The sequence below is a fragment of the Erinaceus europaeus genome, chromosome 19 (assembly GCF_950295315.1).
Source record: "Erinaceus europaeus chromosome 19, mEriEur2.1, whole genome shotgun sequence".
NCBI lineage: Eukaryota > Metazoa > Chordata > Mammalia > Eulipotyphla > Erinaceidae > Erinaceus > Erinaceus europaeus.
This window is the reverse complement of record NC_080180.1, coordinates 67,251,398-67,275,800: the sequence shown is the minus strand read 5'-3', so window position 1 is coordinate 67,275,800 and position 24,403 is coordinate 67,251,398. Positions and strand designations below refer to the sequence as shown.

The window sequence follows — 24,403 nt, the reverse complement described above, 5'->3', positions numbered from 1 at the left end:
GTAGGAAAAGCAGCCCTGAGGGGAGATACTGGCAGTCAGTGTGTGGTGATAAAAACCCAGCTGTGGCACGGTGTAGGCTGTGAGATAAGCACCAGTCCCTCTGTCCAGACAGTAGGCATTAGTTCCTGCCAGCAGCATGAGGTGGCCCTGTGCATCCACTCGCGGACACTCTCCAGTGAAGTTTTACCACACAGCTATACAAGCACACAGTGCAAAAACAAGATCTCTTAAACATCTAAAAGAAATACAATATTTATCTGGCAGGCATTTCAGAGGAGATTCCCAGTAAACACTAGGAGAACGAGTGCAAAAGGCAGAGCGGGCCCTCTCACACTGCCACCCAACCCAGATGTCCCTGAAATCCGTGAGGACTCTGGCAAGTCCAGACTGACCCTCCTCCACACGGCACCAGCCACACGCCAGTTACTGGGAACCCTCCTGTTCTTTCTCCACCTTAACATTAAACATGATGCACACTCAAGTTCAGCCTGTTTTTGTTTGGGGCCCCAGGGGTCTTGGACGTGCATGATTCCACTGCTCCTGGGAGATTCTTTTTTCACTTTTAGTTTCAGGGATAGACGCAACACCCTAGCACTGTCACCATCCCGCCATCCATAGTGTTTCCACTGTATACTGCCTGGTGCTGGGTGCTTGGGCCCTCACACAGGGTAGAACCTGTGCTCCACTGAGTGAAACACCTCCAGACTCCTGAAGTACAGATCTGCTTAAATATGAGAGCCTCCAGTATTCTCTCAGTTATTATGGGAAAGCTCTGTACTTTGTAAAACACTGTACTGGCCTTATTCTTCCATAAGCTATGGAATTACAAAAGCCCTTTTCATATAAGCTGTTATAAACATTTGCATAGGGGAGAGTAAGAACTTAATTTTAAGATTTAATGAGTATCTACTAGTTTTGACCAAAAGAAGCAAAAAGTGCCATGAAAAATTCTTCATTCTGGTCTGTGCTTTCTCAAGCACAACATCTGCAGAGCTCAGAAACAGCATGGCCGCTGGTGGAGACAGGACCTCACCACCATTCCTACCAGTCAGCCACCAAGTGCCTCTTGCTTATTTTGACTGCTTGTTGCCTGTAAGAGGTACTGGGATTGAGCAACTAAAGAGCCTCCTTGTGGAAGCTACCTCAATCTCAGACCTGATTTCACTATTAAGGTTGCCAGCAAAGGCTTGGTCTTTGATCACCACAGAGAAAAGATGCTAACAATGAAACACAGGTTCCTAAGTTAGCACCGTGCTCCAAGTGTGTGCTTGTGTATCTGTGTAGCTCCACTAACATAGTAAAACCATTAAATTGTGTATCTAAATGAATTTGTATCTCAGTATAAGCCAGTAAAAACCCATCACTTTCAGTGCCCTCTACCACCATCTGTTTAAGTGCACTGACACATGAAAAACATGGTATTCAAACAATATTTTTATGGTCTTTTCTCTAAGGAATACCAAAAGGTACTTTAGCACTTAGGGGAAATGTAATTATAGGAGCCTTTGGCCAGTTCATAAGCAAAATGAAGTCAATTAGCTTATTCATATAGTAAGTTAATACTGCAAACATGTACATTCCTGTTACCTGTCATTTCTTATTACAGCCATTTTTCCACCTCGGATTTTATCTACTAGACCAGGACAGAAAAGTCCAGTTATTATACACGATGACAATTCCTCTGAGAAGCAGAAAGAGGATGGCATCACTTACACGACTGTGGACTGGAGAGACTTCATGTGTAACACATGGCATCTGGAGCCCACCCTCAGGTCAGCCTTCCACTGCTAGGGGCTAGCATGGAAGCTTGTGCAGTGACTTTGTGATTTTGTGTCACCTTGTGACATTGAGGGACAATTCTCCAGTGTTGTGACTACAGTGTCACCACATCCTGTCTCTATGCCCAGTAGTAAAGCTGTCTGAGATGTGAACACACGGGCTCTCGGACTCCTTCACTATATATAGTGGTGGTGCTTGTTTTATTGATCAAGTCCTAGCTGTCTGAATCATGAACTAACAGTGGCACACCTAGTAGAAAGCACATGTTACTATGCAGGACAACTCGGGTTCAAGCCCAGAGCCAACCTGCAGGGGGGCCTTCACAAGCAGTGGAGCACTGCTGCAGGTGTCTCTTTCTCTTTCCCCCAACCTCCCTCCCTTTCTATTTCTATTGGGGGGAAAAAGAAAAAGCAAGTATGTATGTTTTAAAAGTAAATAAATTTGGCTCATGTTCTGCAGAAAGGCACAGACTTTTAAACTAACAAAATCTCCATCTTATAATAAACAATAAGCAGAAAGTAGCAACTTCATTAGTGATTTGTATTAAGTTTTGTGACCACACCAGTGAAAACCTTCAGAATTAATGAGCACTGTCAGTACTAAAATACTGCAGAAGTGATAAGGAAGAGGCTATGTGGAAATCACCTGGGGTGTAGAGCTAGCAGTGGAGTGCAGGGTGTGGTGGGAGGAGCACGGCTCAGGTGAGGCTGAGTACCAAAGTGGCTTCCACTTCCTAAGGCTGTTACAATGGTAAATGATTCATGCAAAATACAGACTGACTACTAGCATTTTAGCTGGTCAGCACTCAATAGCCTCCCCTTTCTCTATCCAGGTTCAAGGCCAACAGAAATCAGAACAGTTGGGCTTCCCTATGTGGTCCATCCATTTCAGTGATGCCAGTGAGGAGGGTGGGGGGCTGGAGGCTGCAGTCAGCCACAGGCACCCTGTGGGTCTGCCCTCGGGACACCTGGCACAGAGGAGGCTGCAGTCAGCCATAGGCATCCTGGGGGTGCCCTCGGGACACCTGGCACAGAGGCAGAGCCTCTGATAGGAGGAGGGAGCATGTTGACCTTGATGCTCACTTCTAGTGGTTCAGAAACTAGGAGGACACGTCTCCAGAAAGAGACAAAGACCACGCATGAAGAGCCCGGCAGTGGTGCACCTGGTTATGTGCACGTGCCACTAGGCACATGGACCCAAGTCCCCATCTGCAGGGAGAAAACCTCACTAGCAGTGAAGCAGGGCTGCAAGTGTCTCTCTTCCCCTCTCTATCCCCTTTCCCTCTCACCTTCTCTCTGTCCTATCAAATAAACAGTTTTAAAATATTTTTTTAAAATAAAAGTCTGAAAGACCAACCAGGCATGTTCCTCTGTGTGGAAGTATCAGGAGTTGAGAGAAAGTTGCCCCCCCCCCCCCATTCCCAAAACTGTTTGGCAGCCGTCTGGGAGGCTGCACAGGGACCACAGCACGGGATTTCCAAGTACAAAGTCCTGAGTCTGATCCCCAGCATCACGTGTCAGATTCTGTGGGTCTCTATCCTGTTATTTTCTTTCATTTCTGGGCCTCACTGCTCAATTAAGACTTTCTCAGAGAAACAGACACCACAACACCAGCTTCCTTCAGTGCCCTGGGGGCTGAGCTGGAACCTGGGCCAAGTACAAAGCAAGCTGTCTTGCTGACCCATTAATAAAGTCTTGGGGGCTGGGTGGCAGCGCAGCGGGTCAAGTGCACATGGCATGAAGCACAAGGACCAGTGTAAGGATCCCGGTTCGAGTCCCCAGCTCCCCACCGAGCCCCAGCGATAACCCTGTGGGCAAAAATAAATAAATACAAAGCCTTAGAAAATGTTAGATTTTTCCCCACTATGACATGCCTGAAGCAGATGATGAAAGTGTAAGCTGTATTAGATGTGACATCATATTGCTATGCTTTGTGTGGATTCCCCAATAAGATTATTAGCATGTGGCAGGGTTAGCCAGGTACCCTTTAGGTAGCTGTAGAACTTGCCAACTTTCTTAAAGTCAAAATCCACTTGATACTGTGACTGTGGCTTCTCAGGGCTCCTTACACTCCCACCATCTTGAGATTTTGAATGTTCCCCTGAGTGTACAGTAGATTATTCAAGTGCACCTGCTGACAATACTTTGTCTTGAGCCTGCCTGCTTCCATGACCCTCTAACTGTGATTTGTAATTACTTTAGATTAATTTCTTGGACTGGAAGGAAGATTGACCCAGTGGGTGTTGACTATATTCTTCAAAAGCTGGGCTTCCATCATGCCAGGACTACCATCCCCAAGTGGCTCCAGAGGGGGGTTATGGACCCACTGGACAAGGTTCTATCAGTTCTTATCAAGAAGCTCGGCACTGCACTACAGGACGAAAAGGAGAAGAAAGGAAAAGACAGGGAAGAACACTAACGCTCTTGTCTGTGGCAGGTGATGACTATGCCCCTTAAGTTTCATTATACTGGAGGGTTTTTTTGTTTTGTTTTGTTTTGTTATTTTTGTACAGTAAAATTATTTTTTAAATTTAACTTTGTGGCCATTAAAAAACATTTGTAAGATAGCTTATTTATTCTCATTCCACCATTGTGTATACAGTAACAATGTTGCATGACAGTTCTGTGAAAATGAGACTGAAATATTGAAATGGGCTTCAGGAGGACTAAGTAGCTATATGTGCAGCATGATGACTGCATCTTTAAGCTTTCAGAATAACTGTGAATTTCCTGTTGTTGGCCATAACTTTTAGAACAAATCCTGTTGATAATGTGATTTTTTTTTTGGTTCTTAGTTATTTTTAATGTAGACTATACAAATACTTGTCTGTATATAGCTTAATTGTGGTATGATTAAATATCACGAAAATACTGTAACTTACTGTAATAAAGTCACAATAATTGGTTTTAGTCTGTGGTTGAGTCTGTCTTCAACAGCTATTTTTGTAGGTAATAGCTCATCCTATGTCACTTATTCAGCTTTCACGGGTGAATATTCATTATAAAAAGTAGGGGTCTCCCTGAAGCTAGGGCTGCACATCTGATGGGCAGCATAAGCTGGTCCAGGTCCCACAGAGGACAGCTGTGCCGAGTACAGCTGCATGTGTGACAACAGGAAGGCCATTCATTGCAATACATGACTGGCAATAATTCAAATAGAGACACAGTGAATAAAATGACAGCCAGAGCTGGGTGGTGCTGACCTGGTTGAGCGCACATGTTACGATGAGCAAGGACCAGGTTTGAGTCCCTGGTCCCCACCTGCAGGGGGAAAGCCTCATGAGTGGTGAAGCAGGGCTGCCAGTATCTCTGTCTCTCTCCCTCTCTATACCTTACTCTCAGTTTGACTGTCTCTATCAAATAAAGATAATTAAATAAAAATAAAATGACAACCACTGGGCAAAATAGTATGCAGCTTTTTTTTTTTTTCCGTTTCTTTTTTGCCTCCAGGGTTATTGCTGGGGCTCGGTGCCTGCACTACGAATCCACTGCTCCTGGAGGCCATTTTTCCCATTTTGTTGCCTTTGTTGTAGTTGTTATTGTTGTTATTGTTACAGCTGTTGTTGTTGGATAGGATAGAAAGGGAAGACAGAAGAGGAGAGGAAGACAGACACCTGCAGACCTGCTTCACTGCTTGAGAAGTGACCTCCCCCCTGCAGGTGGGGAGCTGGGGGCTCGAACTGGGATCCTTATGCCAGCCCTTGCACTTTGTGCCATGTGTGCTTAACCTGCTGTGCTACCACCCAGCCTCCAGTATACAACTTTAAAGAAGGAACAAGGATGAGTACCAATGTTTACCTGAAATGAAAACAAGATCAGCCAGGGGTCTAGATCTCATGTGTCAGGTGAGCAACTGAAATTCTTGTGTAGAATCAGGTGAATCAGAACCTTGTAGTTTAGTAAATCATGTGCTCTATCAATATTCCCTGTAAAATCCCAAGATTGTGTGACAGAGGCTGTTCTGCACAAGAAGACTTCGTTTAATTCTGGGTCCACTTGAAAGGTGAGCTGTGCAAACAGCTGGCAGTGAGACGTCACTGTCTTACATCACCAATCAAAAGCACCGTGTCCCAGTCAGGAGTACCACCAGCCTTAACTACGAAGCAGTGCTTGTAAAATGCAGTAAGAATGGAATGTTGTGGCTGGGGAGAGATAGCTAAGTGACATAGCATAGCACAGGACTTGTGCACCAGGGAGCCCAGGTTCAGTCCCTAATTGTCACATATGCCAGTGCCAACCAGTGCTCTAGTTTCATAAAAACAGTAAGAATATTGAAAAGAGGGACTGAGGAGATAACATAATGGCTAAACAAACGACATTCATGCCTAAGGCTCTGAGGTAGTAGGTTCAATCCCTGGCACCACCCTAGGCCATAGCTTAGCAATGCTCTGGTGAAAATAAGCATTCACAAGGTGCTAGAGGGGTATCTCACTGGATTGAGCACCTGCCTGCCCTGCGCATGACCCCACTTTAAGTCCTAGCAGCACCACAGAAGTGCCACAATGGGCAGCTGTGTGGTCTGTCCTCTGCCATTCCAACTGAATAAAAAGTGGTCTGAGAGCTGTGAAGCCACACATGTAAAAAGCCCAGACTATTTAGATGTGTTTTTTTCCAAAATGAAACTACTCATGGACAAAAAAACATAAGCTCTCAAGCTGTACTCTAGCAGATGAGTGACGACTCCTACAGTGGCTCTACCCAGGGCCACCACACAGAACTGGGATGTCTTCCACCCTTACTATGGGATGGTACAGCCTGTGGCTTCTCCAGCACAGCCATGCCCTCTGCACAGAGAGGGCACAAGGTCCCTCCCCATCTTAGCACACACACTGCATTGTCACCTGGGACCACAAGTGTTAACTGACAGACATCTAGACGATTCTCACCTGAGCAGCACCTGGTAACATCTAGTTCTGTCTTCTTCACCTGAAGTCCAGGAAAGGCTCTGACCAGGCTCCGCCGACTCAGATGCTGAGAAAGGTGCCAGAAAGCCATGTCTTCAGGGATGGAACAATGGCTGGCGGCCACCTGCATCGGCATCTAGATGTGGCATGGTGCCACGGAGCAGATGAACACAGGCTGACTGTCTAGTCTTCAAGTCTCTGCAAGTGAAGTGAAATAGCACAGACTTACTCTCAGACACGCTCTTCCCGGCTGCTTCCTTCCATCCTGAGGGATTCTGACCGGACAGAAGCCCAGCTCCTCTCCTGTCATTCACTCCTGCCCCCAAAAGGACTTCAAACCCAAAAAGGGCTGGAAACTAGAGAGTGAACTCAGACACTGCAGCCTAGTTGCAGCAAGGAGGGTCAGTCACCTAGAAGCATCCATAATTTGACCCACAGCTAGCCACATGTCCCAGTTTAAGTTCTTTAGGTAATAAAGCTCTCTTTGATAGTAACTCTGCTATGTCTCAGACACAGCAAAAACCAACCTTTCACAAGGAAGCAGCAGGTATTTTACTAATCAAAAGCATCACCAATAGTTTTCTGTTTAAATTTTCTCTAGCACTTGGGACTGAAGTGAGCACCTTGCATATGGGTGGTTCTGCCAAATAGTCTTCTTGACCCATTTTTAAGATTCTATGTTCTTGAGGCAAAGGCATTTTAATTCCCATCTTGACACCTAATTGTGATGTTAACTGGAGGTGGGATACCCGGAACATGTTTAGTCCAGATTGGGGCCCTCAGACTAGAGAACCAGGCTGCTCTCTCATCTCTTCTGCCCCCAAACATGCCGGTGCCTTCATCTTGGACTTCCCAATCTCCAGACTGACAAACATTTCAGGTCAACTACCCAGTCCAATGGCATTTTGCTGCAACAATCTCTGCAGATTTAAGATAGCTACTAAGCAATTCAACTTCTGGGTTTACCCAAGTGAACCAGAAACGTGTGTGCCTCATGTTTGCAGCAGTAAGCTGTGGTTATACTTAACTGCGCCCGACAGGTGGACAGATAAGCAGTAGCACTGCCACAAGGGAACACTACTCTAGCAATAGAGGATGCCACTGATTCAGCTAACAATGTGATGAAATGTATTTTTCAAGGCAAATGAAGCCAAATCCAAAATGTTTCATGCAATCTGATTCCACTTAAACCAGTTTAAGGGGAAGAAAAACAAAATACAACAAAAACTACAGGGAGCAAAACCAGAGCAAAGGCCTTCAGGAGAAGGGGCTGACCCGAGGGGCTGCATGAGGGTGCTGGAGTTGCTGTGTATGAACTGGAACAGCAGGTAAGGGCTCCAGGCATTTGCTGAGGTCCACAGAGATGTGCAAAACTCAACTAAGTTTAAAACAGTAAAACAAACACACACCATCGGGGACCCCAGGATCAAGTGTAGGCTGATAAACAAGTCTAACTGGAGTGGGGAAGTGAACATACTTTTCCTGGAGGAGACGTGAGTAACTGGAGCAATCAGCTCTGGGAAACAGAGCTTTCACCAGGTAATATGAGACCATACAGGGAAACAGGTATGTTCTCTGGGGGTACATCTGTCCCTCAAAATGGCAAAGGACAAGGAATCTGCCACTGCACAAACCAAATGCGGCATTAAAGCAAGAAGGAATGCCAGAACGAATGTGGTCTGGATTGCAGTCACAGGCTAACAGCTCAGGGGTTTTGCAAAAGACTTTCACTGCTGAGGCTCCAAGGCCCCAGATTCAATCCCCTGCACCACCATCAGTCAGAGCTGAGCAGGGCTCTGGTCTCTCCTTTACTATCTTTCTTTTTCTTGTGTGTGTATATCATTTTAGAAAGATTTTTAAAAATATTTTTAAAATTTATTTATTTATTGCCTTTTGTTGCCCTTGTTAAAAAGATTTTTTAAAAAAATTTTTTAGTATCTTTATTTATTTATTGAATAGAGATAGCCAGAAATTGAGAGGAAGGGGGAGATAGAGAGGGTGAGAGACAGAGAGACATCTGCAGCACTGTTTCACCACTTGTGAAACTTTCCCCCTGCAGGTGGGGAACCAGGGGCTTGAACCTGGGTGCTTGTACACCGTAACATGTGCGCTCAACCAAGTGCGCCACCACCTGGTCCCTAAAAAGATTTTAAAAGGATAAGTACAGCAATTGAGGAAACGTCTCAGCTGGTAGAGCAGGGACTTGCTTAACGGGGTTCCTGGCCCACCCCCTGTACTGCATGGACTGTGGTGCACTGGTTTGTCCATATCTCTGCCTTGTGTGTGGACCTCTTATATGCAATAAATAAAATTAATCTTTTTTTTTTTTTTTTGCCTCCAAGGGTTATTGCTGGGGCTCAATGCCTGCACTACGAATCCACTGCTCCTGGAGGCTATTTTTTCCCATTTTGTTGCCCTTGTAGCTGTTGTTGTTACAGCTGTTTTTGCATAATACAGAGAGAAATGGAGAGAGGAGGGAAGACAGAGGGGGAGAGAAAGACACCTGCAGACCTGCATCATCACCTGTGAAGCGACCCCCCTGCAGGTGGGGAGCTGAGGGCTTGAACCGGGATCCTTGTACCGGTACTTGTGCTTTGTGCCACCTACACTTAACCCGCTGCACTACTGCCTGACACCCTGTTTTGTTGTTGTTGTTGTTGTTTTTTGGGGGGATAGGACAGAGAGAAATTGAGAGGGGAAGGGAAGACAGAGAGGGAGAGAAAGATAGACACCTGCAGACCTGCTTCACCACCTGTGAAGCGACTCCCCTGCAGGTGGGGAGCCGGGGGCTCAAACCGGGATCCTTACGCCAGTCCTACCTCCCAGCCCCCAAATTAAAATTAATCTTTTTTTAAAAAAGTAAGTACAAATGAGCGCGCGCTTACACACACACACAGGCACACTTCCTCACTCTGCTCTCCACACAGGAATAGGAGCCAGGACCCTTCAATAACAACAGTGCACTCTCCAATCTCAGCTTCAAACAGCACCATTCTGTAAAATCCATGAGAACTGCCCTCAGAAACAGCCAGTTACAGGCTGAATCAGAACACACACACCTCTCTGGCAATGTCAGAAAACACATGTGTATATGCGTGTGTGTTTCTCAGGAAGGCACAGGTGTCAGTCTGAAAGAGCTCCAAAGCCCAGGTAAATCACCCTGGCAGCACAGCCACTAGCAGAACAATCACCAGTGATCACACCACTGTGGGCTCTGACAGCTTTCTTACACACACAGGAAGTCTGAGTAAACTTGGTGGGCACGAGGGAGTATAAAGGCACTATTAGAACCCCCCGGGGGCCAGACGGTGGCGCACTGGGTTAAGCACACAAAATGCAAAGCGCAAGGACCAGTGCAAGGATCAGAGGTTTGAGCCCCCAGCTCCCCACCTGCGGGGGGGGGGGGGGGAGATTGCTTCTCAAGCGCTCAAGCAGGTCTGCTGGTGTCTATCTTTCTCTTCCCTGACTCTCTAAATTTCTCTCTGTACTATCCAACAACAGTAACAACAACAATGGAAAAAAGATGACCACCAGGAGCAGTGGGTTCGAGTTCAGGCACCCAGCAATAGCCATGGAGGCAAAGAATTAAAAATTGGAAAAAAAAAAAAAAAAACATGGCAGAGACAGGCGGCAAGACAGCCGAACTAGGAGGATTAAGCAGTAAGCACTAAGCCCAGTGGGGTATTTCTGCACAGGCCTTCGTCCAAAGCCTGTGTGGGCACCCCCAAGGCAATGGCAGAGAAAGCGACCAGGAAGGAGATGCCCAGCAAGGAAGCCTACCCTGCCGCAGCAGCTAGTTCCAGCCAGAGGCCTCTCGGGTGCAGAGTGGTCTCTGGGGAGGTGTCCGCCAAGCCCAGCGACTGCCCTACACTCAACACCGGAGTGAGGACGGGGCAGCCCGAAGTCACGGACCCAACTCAGGGCCTCATCTGCTGCTGCCCCCTCCCCAGCCTGGGTGAGCCAGGTGCCCAAAGCCGTGAGTCCCCTGGCCTCCCAGGCCCACCATACGCAGACCAGCCTAAGGCCCTCCAGTGACAGACAGACACGGGAGACAGACAAATGCCCACCTGCACCGGCCACAATGACCGGTCAAGGCCGTCCTGGAAACACCCCAATACAAGAAAGCTGAGCTGGCTGACAGGGCCTCAGAGACAGTGGAAGAGGAAGCCCACTGGTCAGTCGAGGGTGGACGTGTTCCCGTCTCACGGCGCTAAGGGGCTGGACTGAAGCATTCAGGGGTGCTCACAGCAGAGCAGAAAAGCAGTGGAGGTAGGGGGGAAGGAGAAGGGAGGATAGAAAAGATCAGAGGAGGAGGGAAAACAAGCAGGAGGGAGAGGGAGGGGTGGAGGAGAAGGGTGGATGGGGAGGAAGGGTAGAGAGAGATGGAGGCTTGAGGAGGACAAGGGGAGGGCAGCAAGCTGGGTGAGGGAGGGGAGAGGACAAAGGATGGAGGAGGACAGCAGAGGACAGAAGGGGGAGGGAGGGAGGGTGGAGCTGAAGGAGGGTGGCAGACTGGGAGAATGGAGGAGGGAGACTGGAGAACAGACGAGGGCAGGGAGGATGGAGGAAGGTGGGGACACAGGGAGGGAAGAGGGGAAGGGCTGACGCAGATAAAAACAAAGTGAAGCGTCTGACACTTACAGCTCCGGCTGTCTGCTGGCCAGAAACAGAACCAGGGACGAGTGCCTCCCGACCCCTCCCCAGAGAGGGAGCAGCGCACACCAGGGCGACTGGCACCCGGCACCCACACGGAGGGCGCTGGACGGGGGCGTCGCAGCCCGGGAGTCTCGTTCTGGGTGCGGGTCCCGGGCAACACAGGAGGAAGGTTGGGCGCAGCTGATGTCCTCCCAGGGCCCGGCGCTCCTCAGGGTGAGACCCGCCACCCCGGCGCTCCTCAGGGTGAGACCCGCCACCCCGGCGCTCCTCAGGGGGAGACCCGCCACCCCGGCGCTCCTCAAGGGGAGACCCGCCACCCCGGCGCTCCTCAGGCGCAGAGACCCGCCACCCCGGCGCTCCTCAGGGGGAGACCCGCCACCCCGGCGCTCCTCAGGGGGAGACCCGCCACCCCGGCGCTCCTCAAGGGGAGACCCGCCACCCCGGCGCTCCACAGGGGGAGACCCGCCACCCCGGCGCTCCTCAGGCGCAGAGACCCGCCACCCCGGCGCTCCTCAGGGGGAGACCCGCCACCCCGGCGCTCCACAGGGGGAGACCCGCCACCCCGGCGCTCCTCTGGCGCAGAGACCCGCCACCCCCGGCGCTCCTCAGGGGGAGACCCGCCACCCCGGCGCTCCTCTGGCGCAGAGACCCGCCACCCCGGCGCTCCTCAGGCGCAGAGACCCGCCACCCCGGCGCTCCTCAGGGGGAGACCCGCCACCCCGGCGCTCCACAGGCGCAGAGACCCGCCACCCCGGCGCTCCTCAGGCGCAGAGACCCGCCACCCCCGGCGCTCCTCAGGCGCAGAGACCCGCCACCCCGGCGCTCCTCTGGCGCAGAGACCCGCCACCCCGGCGCTCCTCAGGGGGAGACCCGCCACCCCGGCGCTCCTCAGGGGGAGACCCGCCACCCCGGCGCTCCTCAGGCGCAGAGACCCGCCACCCCGGCGCTCCTCAGGCGCAGAGACCCGCCACCCCGGCGCTCCTCTGGCGCAGAGACCCGCCACCCCGGCGCTCCTCAGGGGGAGACCCGCCACCCCGGCGCTCCTCAGGGGGAGACCCGCCACCCCGGCGCTCCTCAGGCGCAGAGACCCGCCACCCCGGCGCTCCTCAGGCGCAGAGACCCGCCACCCCCGGCGCTCCTCAGGCGCAGAGACCCGCCACCCCGGCGCTCCTCAGGCGCAGAGACCCGCCACCCCGGCGCTCCTCAGGGGGAGACCCGCCACCCCGGCGCTCCTCAGGGGGAGACCCGCCACCCCGGCGCTCCTCAGGGGGAGACCCGCCACCCCGGCGCTCCTCTGGCGCAGAGACCCGCCACCCTGACGCTCCTCAGGGGGAGACCCGCCACCCCGGCGCTCCTCAGGGGGAGACCCGCCACCCCGGCGCTCCTCAGGGGGAGACCCACCACCCCGGCGCTCCTCAGGGGGAGACCCGCCACCCCGGCGCTCCTCAGGGGGAGACCCGCCACCCCCGGCGCTCCTCTGGCGCAGAGACCCGCCACCCCCGGCGCTCCTCAGGGGGAGACCCGCCACCCCGGCGCTCCTCTGGCGCAGAGACCCGCCACCCCCGGCGCTCCTCTGGCGCAGAGACCCGCCACCCCGGCGCTCCTCAGGGGGAGACCCGCCACCCCGGCGCTCCTCAGGGGGAGACCCGCCACCCCGGCGCTCCTCAGGCGCAGAGACCCGCCACCCCGGCGCTCCTCAGGCGCAGAGACCCGCCACCCCGGCGCTCCTCTGGCGCAGAGACCCGCCACCCCGGCGCTCCTCAGGGGGAGACCCGCCACCCCGGCGCTCCTCAGGGGGAGACCCGCCACCCCGGCGCTCCTCAGGCGCAGAGACCCGCCACCCCGGCGCTCCTCAGGCGCAGAGACCCGCCACCCCGGCGCTCCTCAGGCGCAGAGACCCGCCACCCCGGCGCTCCTCAGGCGCAGAGACCCGCCACCCCCGGCGCTCCTCAGGGGGAGACCCGCCACCCCGGCGCTCCTCAGGGGGAGACCCGCCACCCCGGCGCTCCTCAGGGGGAGACCCGCCACCCCGGCGCTCCTCTGGCGCAGAGACCCGCCACCCTGACGCTCCTCAGGGGGAGACCCGCCACCCCGGCGCTCCTCAGGGGGAGACCCGCCACCCCGGCGCTCCTCAGGGGGAGACCCGCCACCCCGGCGCTCCTCAGGGGGAGACCCGCCACCCCGGCGCTCCTCAGGGGGAGACCCGCCACCCCGGCGCTCCTCTGGCGCAGAGACCCGCCACCCCGGCGCTCCTCAGGGGGAGACCCGCCACCCCGGCGCTCCTCTGGCGCAGAGACCCGCCACCCCGGCGCTCCTCAGGCGCAGAGACCCGCCACCCCGGCGCTCCTCTGGCGCAGAGACCCGCCACCCCGGCGCTCCTCAGGGGGAGACCCGCCACCCCGGCGCTCCTCAGGGGGAGACCCGCCACCCCGGCGCTCCTCAGGCGCAGAGACCCGCCACCCCGGCGCTCCTCTGGCGCAGAGACCCGCCACCCCGGCGCTCCTCAGGGGGAGACCCGCCACCCCGGCGCTCCTCAGGGGGAGACCCGCCACCCCGGCGCTCCTCAGGCGCAGAGACCCGCCACCCCGGCGCTCCTCAGGGGGAGACCCGCCATCCCGGCGCTCCTCAGGGGGAGACCCGCCACCCCGGCGCTCCTCAGGCGCAGAGACCCGCCACCCCGGCGCTCCTCAGGCGCAGAGACCCGCCATCCCGGCGCTCCTCAGGCGCAGAGACCCGCCACCCCGGCGCTCCTCAGGCGCAGAGACCCGCCATCCCGGCGCTCCTCAGGCGCAGAGACCCGCCACCCCGGCGCTCCTCTGGCGCAGAGACCCGCCACCCCGGCGCTCCTCAGGGGGAGACCCGCCACCCCGGCGCTCCTCAGGGGGAGACCCGCCACCCCGGCGCTCCTCAGGCGCAGAGACCCGCCACCCCGGCGCTCCTCAGGCGCAGAGACCCGCCATCCCGGCGCTCCTCAGGCGCAGAGACCCGCCACCCCGGCGCTCCTCAGGCGCAGAGACCCGCCATCCCGGCGCTCCTCAGGCGCAGAGACCCGCCACCCCGGCGCTCCTCAGGCGCAGAGACCCGCCACCCTGACGCTCCTCACTCGGCGCCGCAGGGCCGGGCGGCAGGAGCGAGGACGCGACGGCAGCCCGAGGCGCATGCGCAGTGCGTGTTGGCGTGGCCGCGGCGTGGTGGCGAAACTGCGCAGGCGCGGCGCGGCGGGGTGCCGGCGCGGAGGCGACGAGCGATTGGCTGCGGCGGCGCGGGGCGGGGCTGCGGCGCGGGGGCGAAGGGCGATTGGTCGAGGCGCCGAGGCCGGCATTTGAAGGACGCGGCGCCGCGTGGCGTCTCCCAGAACGGCCGAGGCGCCGAGGGGGCAACGTCGGGGCGGCTGCGCTGCGGGCGGCCGGGGCAGCGGGTGGGTGGCGCGGAGGCGCGGCGGCGGCGCGGGGCTGGGTCCCCGGTCCTCCGGGCCGGGCCGGGCCGGGCCGAGCGGCGGGAGGCGGCCGAGCGGGGCCCCTCGTCCCGCCGCTGACCCCGCTGACCCCGCTGTCCCCGCAGGCGACCGCCGCGACCCGCCTGGCGATGGCCGGCCACCACGACTGGTTCCCGAGCGCCCGGGTGCCCAGCTTCGCGCAGATGCTCAAGAGGAACCTGCCCGCGCCGCCCGCGCCCTCGGTGTCCGCACCTGCGGGGCCCGCCGCGGACGGGCTGGGGGGCCTGGCCTCCAAGGTCACGCCGGTCACCGGTGCGCCGGGCGGGCGGGGGAGGGGCGGGCGGGGAGGGCAGGGGAGGGGAGGGCCGGGCAGGGGGAGGGCCGGGGAGGGGGTGGGGAGAGCAGGGGAGGGGAGAGCAGGGGAGGGCCGAGCAGGGGGAGGGCCGGGCAGGGGAGGGGAGAGCAGGGGAGGGCCGGGCAGGGGAGGGCCGGGCAGGGGAGGGGAGAGCAGGGGAGGGCCGAGCAGGGGAGGGAAGAGCAGGGGAGGGCCGAGCAGGGGGAGGGCTGGGCAGGGGAGGGGAGAGCAGGGGAGGGCCGAGCAGGGGAGGGAAGAGCAGGGGAGGGCCGAGCAGGGGAGGGCCGGGCAGGGGGAGGGCCGGGCAGGGGAGGGGAGAGCAGGGGAGGGCCGAGCAGGGGGAGGGCCGGGCAGGGGAGGGGAGAGCAGGGGAGGGCCGGGCAGGGGAGGGGAGAGCAGGGGAGGGCCGGGCAGGGGAGGGGAGAGCAGGGGAGGGCCGGGCAGGGGAGGGCCGGGCAGGGGGTGGGGAGGGCCGGGCCGGGGAGCCCCGCCGCCGCGGTAGTGGCCGCACTTAGTCCCCAGCGTTGGCTGCAGGAAACTTCCCGGAGCCGCTGCTTTCCAAGGGCCTTTCGCCCGTGTCCAACCCTGTGCTGCCCCCGAAGAAGATCCCGAAGGAGTTCGTCATGAAGTACAAGCGCGGCGAGATCAACCCCGTGTCGGCCTTGCACCAGTTCGCGCAGATGCAGCGCGTCCAGCTTGACCTGAAGGAGACGGTGACCACAGGCAAGTGCGCCCGGAGCCTCCCGCCTCTCCCCGGGGCCTCTGCCTCCGGCTTCCACCGCATGCTGGCAGCCTGAGCTCCACCCCGGGACAAATGGACATGGCGCTTAGCCGGCAGACGCTGGGAGACTGACTGTCTAAACCCCTGGCGGGAAGGGTGGCTTACCACTTTGTGCCTCTGGAAGGTGACCAGAGAGCAGCTTGCTAGCTGTTTGTGACACGGACAGGAGGGCTGAGAGAATACTTCTTTAGAGCCCGGACAAACCGAAAGCCTGAGTGAAATTAGCACCATTAGAAACTCCATGTGCACATAAATCCGATGGCTTGGTTTCATTGATTAGCTCTTTGTGATTGGAGCTATTGCTACTGCGGATTTCAAAATTAGTATCTTTGCAAAGCAGCGTGTAACCTCTGAGATTGTAGTAAAGTGAGACAGTGAAGAAGCTCGTGTGGACAGTGCGCTGCTTTGCCATGTGCAGGACCCACGTTTGAGCCTGACCCCCACTGCACTGAAGGAAGAGGCGGTGCTTAGTCTCACTTCCTCTCTCCCTGCCTCTCTGCAGTTTGAAAGAGAAAGAGAGACAGCAGTGTATACAGGTCGTGGTAAACTCAGCTTTGTTTTCCTCGTCTGCTCTGAATATAGGACATGACAGAAGTGCCTTGGGTGTGCGGCGGAGCTTTCCTTGTGTCGTCTTAAAAATAGTATCTAAAGCAGGAGGCTGGGTTTCCTGTCACTGTGCTACAGCTCGCGTAATCAGCACCCCGGTGAGCTGTCCGTGTGTTTAGCTAGCTCTCCTCAGTTCTTCAGGTGTGTTGGGAAATGTAAACAGTGCAGAACATAGGGCGGATCTCTCTTACTCAGCAGAAGCGACTCAAACGACGTGATTTCTGGTGGTGTTCCTTTTACATGACTCCTCTGACTCATCAGGTTTGCTGGTAAGACCACAGTACTGATGTGACTTATTAGCAAACTCTACAGGTGAGTTAGATGCTTCCTAGAGTTTGGGAGCCTGGGCTGTGAAGGGAATGAAGCATGTGACGCACATCATCTCTAACATAAGCAATGTGCTACTTCTTAAATTTACGGACTAAACGGATTCAGTAAATATCAGTTGGACCAAGGTGACCCTGAAGGAAACGGCGGTCACTTGTAGTGGAGGGAAAGCAGTCTGCGGTGGCGCACCAGGTGAAGTGCACGCGCTGCCATGCACATGGACCTGAGTGCTGAAGCAAGGCTGCAGGTGTCTCTCTTCCTCCTCTCCCTTTCACTTTCTGTCTGTTCTATCAGATAGTAAGAAAGTTTTTTAAAACTGCAGAATAAGAAAAAAAAAAAAGCAAAACTCGCAGTTAAAGTGATATGTGATAAGGTGTTTATAGTTAGATATATGGAGAGCGGTGTTTTACTGAGCCACCTCTAGCTAGAATGGAGACATAATGTCCTAAAACCTCATCTGGATACCGACAAGCAGACTTAAAATGGAAAGATTTGTGATCTGTAAATTTAGATGATTCTATTTCATTTTTCACTGGGCAGATATAAAAACTATAAAAGTAATTGAATATAATTCTTTTAGAAGTTTTTTTTTATTTTTATTTATAAAAAGGAAACACTGACAAAACCATAGGACAAGAGGGGTACAACTTCACACAATTCCCACCACCTGATCTCCGTATCCCATCCCCTCCCCTGACAGCTTTCCTATTCTCTATCCCTCTGGGAGCATGGACCCAGGGTCATTGTGGGATGCAGAAGGTGGGAGGTCTGGCTTCTGTCATTGCTTCCCTGCTGAACATGGGTGTTGACAGGTGGATCCATCCTCCCAGCCTGTCTCTCTCTTTCCCTAGTGGGGCAGGCCTCTGGGGAGCTGGGCTTCAGGACACATTGGTGGGGTTGTCTGTCCAGGGAAGTCTGGTTGGCATCATGGTAGCATCTGGAACCTGGTGGCTGAAAAGAGAGTTAAGACACAGAGCCAAACAAGTTGTTGATTAATCATGAACCTAAAGGCTGTAATAGTGCACATGAAGAGTTGGGGGGTGGGTCTCCGTTTTGTAGATAGTTAGTAGGCCTATTTTAGTTATATTCCAAAGGGCCCAGGACTATACTAGTTTTTTCCTGAGCCTGACATCTGATATGCAGGTGGACCCAGGTTATTGTCTGGGGAGATGATGTCACGCCTGGAAAAAGGACCAGAAAGTTAGATCATGGAAGAGAGTAGCTCCCAAATATGGGAAATGGGTATAAACATTGTTGACTGTCAACCCCATTGATTTGATCTGGGGCCCGTATTCACCTATGGGGCCCACAAAGGGGTCTACTGTGTTGTTCCTAATGGAGATGACCAGTGACAATGGAGAGAGGGATTTATTTGAGGTTGAGGCTCATTGTGTTTGTGTGGGAATCCCAGGACTCCCTGAATAGGGCCCTAGGAGATGGGGTGGCCTGATAGTGACTAAAGAGTCATTGTTAAAGTGTGCCAGTCTCTTGCCCTTATTCGGCTTTTGCAGTCCTTGCTTTGATAAGGACTTTAGCTTTGAAGTGAGTGAGGGAAGTGTAATAGGAAGTAGGTCAGGAGGGTATGTATCTAGGTCTAAATAGAACTATTTCATGAGGAACTTTAAGGTGTCTTTTTAGGTCTTTCTATTTGCTTCGTTTATGGACTCACTGCAAACTATTGCTTTAATGTATATATTTTGCCCTAATTTATAGATACATGTGAACATCTGCCCTATCTCCTGGGGTCTGTTTTATATCTAGGTTTTGGGGCTTTGTTAGGAAGTGAACCACCCGAAATGGAATTAGAGAATCATATGAGAAAGGAAAGGTCTCACCCGAGTAATGAGGATGAAGGGCTGACATTCCACGCCTGATGTCTCTGGACACAGTCTGAAGTGGAGCATGCCGAGGTGGTACTGATTGCATTGATTAGGTTGGGATCAGCAGATGCGATATCATTTGGTCTGAATTGAGAGAAGCATGCAGGAAAGTGAGCCCCACCCTAGAGGTTCCAGGACTGGTGGAAATATGGGCTCTATAGAGGAAGTAGGAGGTTCCTGCTGTCTTAGGGTTTAAGAAGACAATAGATAGTTATTGCTATAATCAAATTATTTGGCAATTGGGTTAACTTTGAAAATCCCTTTGTTAGAATTTACTGTATCATAATCAACATCACCATAATTTATGTCCTTTGACATTATTTGTATATAGCTGTGTCTTACAAAGTAACGCCACCAGTTGCTTCTGTTCTCCTTGGTCTAAGTTTTTGGAAGAGTCAGCATTTCAAAGAACAAGTCATTATTAGAAGTGTATTAACAGTTTTAGCCCACTGTTAAAATTCAGTCTGATTACAGGTTTGAAGTCTTTTTTTAATTTAAGAAAGGAGATATTAACCAAAACAAAACCATAGGGTAGGAGGGGTACAACTCCACACAATTCCCACCACCCGATCTCCATATCCCCTCCCCTCCCCTGATAGCTTTCCCATTCTCTATCCCTCTGGGAGCATGGACCCAGGGTCACTGTGGGATGCAGAAGGTGGAAGGTCTGGCTTCTGTCATTGCTTCCCCGCTGAACATGGGCGTTGACAGGTGGATCCACACTCCCAGCCTGTCTCTCTCTTTCCCTAGTGGGGTGGGTAGGGTGGATCTGAAGTCTTTTTTTTTTTTTTTTTAACCAGAGCACTGTTCAGCTCTGGCTTATGGTGGTGCAGGAGATTGAACCCAGGACTTTGGAGCCTCAGGCATGAGAGTCTCTTTTGCATAACCATTATGCTATCTACCCCTGCCCCAAGTTTGAAGTCTTAAGTGCTTAGATTGAAGGAAGATATACTCAGCCTGTGGTCTGTGCATTAAAAGGTTTGAGATAGGGAGTTGGGCCTTAGCGCAGCGGGCTAAGCGCAGGTGGCACAAAGCACAAGGACCAGCATAAGGATCCCGGTTCGAACCCCGGCTCCCCACCTGCAGGGGAGTCACTTCACAGGCGGTGAAGCAGGTCTGCAGGTGTCTATCTTTCTCTCCTCCTCTGTCTTCCCCTCCCTCTCTCCATTTCTCTCTGTCCTATCCAACAACGACAACAACAATAATAATAACTACAACAATAAAACAACAAGGGCAACAAAAGGGAATAAATAAAATAAATATAAAAAAATGTATTGAGAATTATTAAAAAAAAGGTTTGAGATATTTAATCAGTTTTTCCCCGTCTCATATTAACTAAATAGTGATTTATGAGACTTCAGGTTAATAGGGCGTCCCCCCCCCCCCCCAGTGAAGCTGAACATCCACCCTCACCCTCCACCAGAGATTTTTACTTTGGTGCCCTACTCCAAACTCAGTCAGATCCTGCTTTGAGTTTCCCTTTCTGCTCTTCTTTCTCAGCTTATGTTTATGAGTGGGATCATCCCTTGCTCATCTTTATCTTTCTGACTTAGCTCACATAACATAATTCCTTCTAGCTCCATCCAAGATGGGTCAGAGAAGGTGGGTTCATTGTTCTTAATAGCTGCATAGTATTCCATTGTGTAAATATACCACAGCTTTCTCAGCCACTCATCTGTTGTTGGGCACCTGGGTTGCTTCCAGGTTTTAGCTATTATGAATTGTGCTGCTATGAACATAGATGTACACACAGATCTTTTTGGTTGGGTGTTATGGAGTCCTTGGGGTAGATCCCCAGGAGAGGAATTACTATTATTAGAGGAAGGTCCATGTCTAGCCTTGTGAGAGTTCTTCAAACTGCTCTCCACAGAGGCTGGACCAATTTACATTCCCACCAGCAGTGCAGAAGGGTTCCTCTGTCCCCACAGCCTCTCCAGCATTTGTTGCTGCTGTCTTTTTTGATGAATGCCATTCTCACAGGGGTGAGGTGGTATCTCAGTGTTGTCTTTATTTGCATTTCTCTGACAATCAGCAACCTGGAGCAGTTTTTCCTGTGTTTGTTAGCCTTTTGGATCTCCTCTGTGGTGAATGTTCTGTTCATATCCTCTGCTCATTTTTGGATGGGATCATTTGCTTTTTTGGTGCTAAGTTTGGTGAGCTTTTTGTATATTTTGGTGATTAGTTTCTTGTCTGATGTCTGGCATGTGAAGATCTTCTCCCATTCTGTGAGGGGTCTCTTTGTTTGTGTGATGGTTTTCTTTGGTGCAGAAGCTTTTCAATTTGATGTAGTCCCATTGATTTGTTTCTAATTTAGTCTTCTTGCAGTTGGGTTTGTATCATCAAAGATGTCCTCAAGGTTTAGGTGGGAAAGTGTTCCACCAATGTTTTCCTCTAAGTATTTGATCGTTTCTGGTCTAACATCCAGGTCCTTGATTCATTTGGAGTTGATTTTTGTTTCTGGAGAGATAAGGTGGTTCAGTTTCATTCTTCTGCATGTTTCAACCCAGTTTTCCCAGCACCATTTATTGAAGAGAGCCTCCTTCCTCCATTTAATACTTTGGGCCCCCTTATCAAAGATTAGATGTCCATAGGTGTGGGGGTTTAGTTCTGGGCTTTCAGTTCTGTTCCACTGGTCTGTGTGCCTATTTTTGTTCCAGTACCAGACTGTTTTGATGATGATGGCTTTATAATATAGTTTGAGATCTGGGCGTGTGATGCCTCCATTTCTGTTTGTTTTCCTCAAGATTGTTTTGGCGATTCTAGGTGTTTTCTGGTTCCAGATAAATGATTGTAGTGTTTGTTCTCTTCTCTTAAAGAAGCTTGGTGGAACTTTGATGGGTGTTGCATTAAATTTGTATATGGCTCTGGGGAGAATATTCATTCTGATGATATTAATTCTTCTAATCCATGAGCATAGGATGTCTTTCCATTTCTTGGTATCATTTTCTATGTCTTTGAATAATGACTCATAGTTTTCAGTATACAAACCTTTCACTTTTTTGGTCAGGTTTATTCCTAGATATTTTATTGATTTTGTGGCAACAGCGAATGGGAGTGATTTCTGGATGTCTTCTTCTTCGGATTTAGTGTTTGCATAAAGAAATGCCACTGATTTTTGTACATTGATTTTGTAGCCTGGCATCTTGCTGTATTGCCTAATAACTTCCAGTAGCTTTCTGCTTAATTCTTTAGGTCTTTCTATGTATACTATCATATCATCTGCAAATAGTGAGAGCTTGACTTCTTCCCTCCAAATCTGTATTCCTTTGATTTCTTTCTCTTGCCTGATTGCTATGGTGAGAACTTCCAGTACTATCTTGAAGAGTAATGGTGATGATGGACGACAGCCCTGTCTAGTCCCTGATCTGAGGGGGAATGCTTTCAGCTTCTGTCTACTGAGTATGATGTTGGCTATACGTTTACTGTGTATGGACTCCATTATCTTGAAGGGATTTCCCAGCTAATCCCATTTTTTGTAGTGTTTTGATAAGAATGGGTGTTGGATTTTGTCAAAGGCTTTCTCTGTAGCTATTGAGATAATCATGTGGTTTTTGGTTTTGCTTTTATTGATGTGGTGAATGACATTGATTGACTTAGATATATTGAACCAGCCTTGAAACCATATATTGAACCTGGGATAAATACCACTTGGTTATGATGAACAATCTTTTTGATGTACAGTTGCTCTGATTCTCTCCCCAAGTCGGTATTGCTCAGGATTAGCTTAGGGATTCACCCAGATTTTCTGCTAACCTGTATTGGTCCTGTAGACACACGGTTGGCCGTGCTATTGGGGTATTTTCTCTTGTCATAGGCACTTTTTGGACCAGTACTGTAAAGTAGCATTCATTCTGCGCTCTTTTTCAAGGTAATGTCATGGGACCATATTTTGCTTTTTGTGCTGTGGTGGATGGCATTCAATACAAAACTGGACTGGGACAAAATAAAAAGGAGTCTAGATCCAATGCAGCAAAATTAGCTCTTGATGAGCTTCTACAGTTGGAGGAACCTGAGCCGAGAATTTTAGAAACATCAGGTAAGTGCTCTTTATTATGAAATACTGGTGAAATGTGTTATTTTCCAGAAGGTACCACTGTACTTATGTTAATGAAGAAATCAGCAGATGCTGCATCAAAGTAACAGGATTTGAATAATTTCTTCTCATTGGTGCCTGATTTCTGAGATAATCAGTAGGAGGTAAAATAGTTTGAGTTTTGCCTCCATACATGGACTTGCTCCATCATTTGTTCACTTACAGTTTTTGGAAGAACCAGCATGTGACCACTGCCCTGTTTGCTTTTCCATCCATAGTGCACAGGTTTCCAGTTTCTTATATCCTCGCCTACTCTTGTGGTTTTTGTGATAGTGACCATTGAGTCTGAGATACGATATCTCATTGTAACTGATTTTCATTTTCCTAATGATTTGTGATTTTAGGGTTCATATTCATACAGTTATTTGCCATTTATGTATCTTCTTCAGAGACATGCCTTACTCATGGGCAAACCCATGTCTGAATTGGATTTTGTTTTGTTGTTGAGTATTAGTTTTCTATATACTCAAGTATCAATGTCTTCATAGATGGTTTGCAATGATGATTCGCAAATGTGTCCTCCCATTCTGTCATTGCTATTTTTACTCTAATAGTGGCCTTATGTTCATAAAAGTTTGATTTTGATGAAACCCAATTTGTCTACTTTTTTTCCATTGCATATACTTTTGGTGTATAACCGAGAAATCATTGCCAAATTCAATGTCATGATTTCTCCCTATTTTTCTAAGTATTTTTATAGTTTTAGCTCTTAAGTTTGGGCTTTGATACATGTCAAATTAACTTTTGTACATAGTACTATAGAAGGGTTAAAATTCATTCTTTTGCATGTCAGCATCTAGTTTTTCCAGCATCATTTGTTGAAAGAGTATCTGTTCCCCATGAATAAATTACATATACAAGAATTTATTTCTGGACACTGTTTCACTGGCCTACATGTCTGTGTATTATCACAGAGTTGAATTTTTAAAACTATATTTCTTAGTGATTTAATAATGGTTTTTAAGATTATAGTGGAATTTTGGTTATTGTCATTGATATTATAATTTGGCATATTTGATTACTAATTGTGTTCTGTCATTGCCATTTTGGAGACTTTTTTCCCCATTTTGTTGCTTTTGTTGTTACTGATGTTGGATAGGACAGAGAGAAATGGAGAGAGGAGGGGAAGACAGAGGGAGAGAAAGATAGACACCTGAAGACCTGCTTCACCGCCTGTGAAGCGACTCCCCTGCATATGGGGAGCCGGGGGCTCGAACCTTTCACTGGTCCTTGTGCTTCCCATCAAGTGTGCTTAACCCAGTGCACTACCACTGGCCCTGTATCATTGCCATTTTGTATCTAAAATCAGAAATTGTCCTCCAGTTTGCTTGTAGTTCAAGGTTATTTTGCCAGTTTGTATGCTGTTATAAAATTCAGACGAACTTCTGCATTTATAGACAGGAGTCGGTATCTTTAGATAAAGGTCTCACCCTACTTGAACTGTCATTTGAGTAAATGGGAAGAACTCTTCTTTGAACCTTTGAAATTCTGCTTACCTAAAGTCCAGAGTATATTTGGTGGAGTAGCCGCTGAATAAAGCCAGCCCATAAAGTCCAGAGTGTGGCTGTCTATCGTCAGCCCTCAAGA

At 51.3% G+C, this 24,403-nt stretch overlaps 3 protein-coding genes across 16 annotated transcripts in view; all 3 read left to right on the top strand.

Annotated features, from left to right (window-relative positions):
* BLTP1 (bridge-like lipid transfer protein family member 1) overlaps positions 1-4,688 on the top strand; it is a 165,083-nt gene extending 160,395 nt beyond the window's left edge. For all 14 annotated transcript variants that reach the window (XM_060179114.1, XM_060179119.1, XM_060179117.1 and 11 more), the window contains 2 exons: positions 1,607-1,772; positions 3,981-4,688. In XM_060179114.1, coding sequence (XP_060035097.1) covers positions 1,607-1,772; positions 3,981-4,197 — 383 coding nt within the window. In that variant the 3' untranslated portion in view covers positions 4,198-4,688. The remainder of the gene's footprint in view (positions 1-1,606; positions 1,773-3,980) is intronic.
* A 5,726-nt stretch (positions 4,689-10,414) lies between these two features.
* On the top strand, positions 10,415-14,873 carry LOC132534701 (basic proline-rich protein-like). The gene is made up of 3 exons (XM_060179169.1): positions 10,415-10,564; positions 11,387-13,310; positions 13,414-14,873. The coding sequence occupies exons 1-3, from the start codon at positions 10,415-10,417 to the stop codon at positions 14,871-14,873; spliced, it is 3,534 nt and encodes a 1,177-aa protein (XP_060035152.1).
* A 35-nt stretch (positions 14,874-14,908) lies between these two features.
* ADAD1 (adenosine deaminase domain containing 1) overlaps positions 14,909-24,403 on the top strand; it is a 29,319-nt gene continuing 19,824 nt past the window's right edge. The window contains exons 1-3 of the mRNA XM_060179111.1: positions 14,909-15,086; positions 15,664-15,852; positions 22,592-22,759. Coding sequence (XP_060035094.1) covers positions 14,924-15,086; positions 15,664-15,852; positions 22,592-22,759 — 520 coding nt within the window. The 5' untranslated portion in view covers positions 14,909-14,923. The remainder of the gene's footprint in view (positions 15,087-15,663; positions 15,853-22,591; positions 22,760-24,403) is intronic.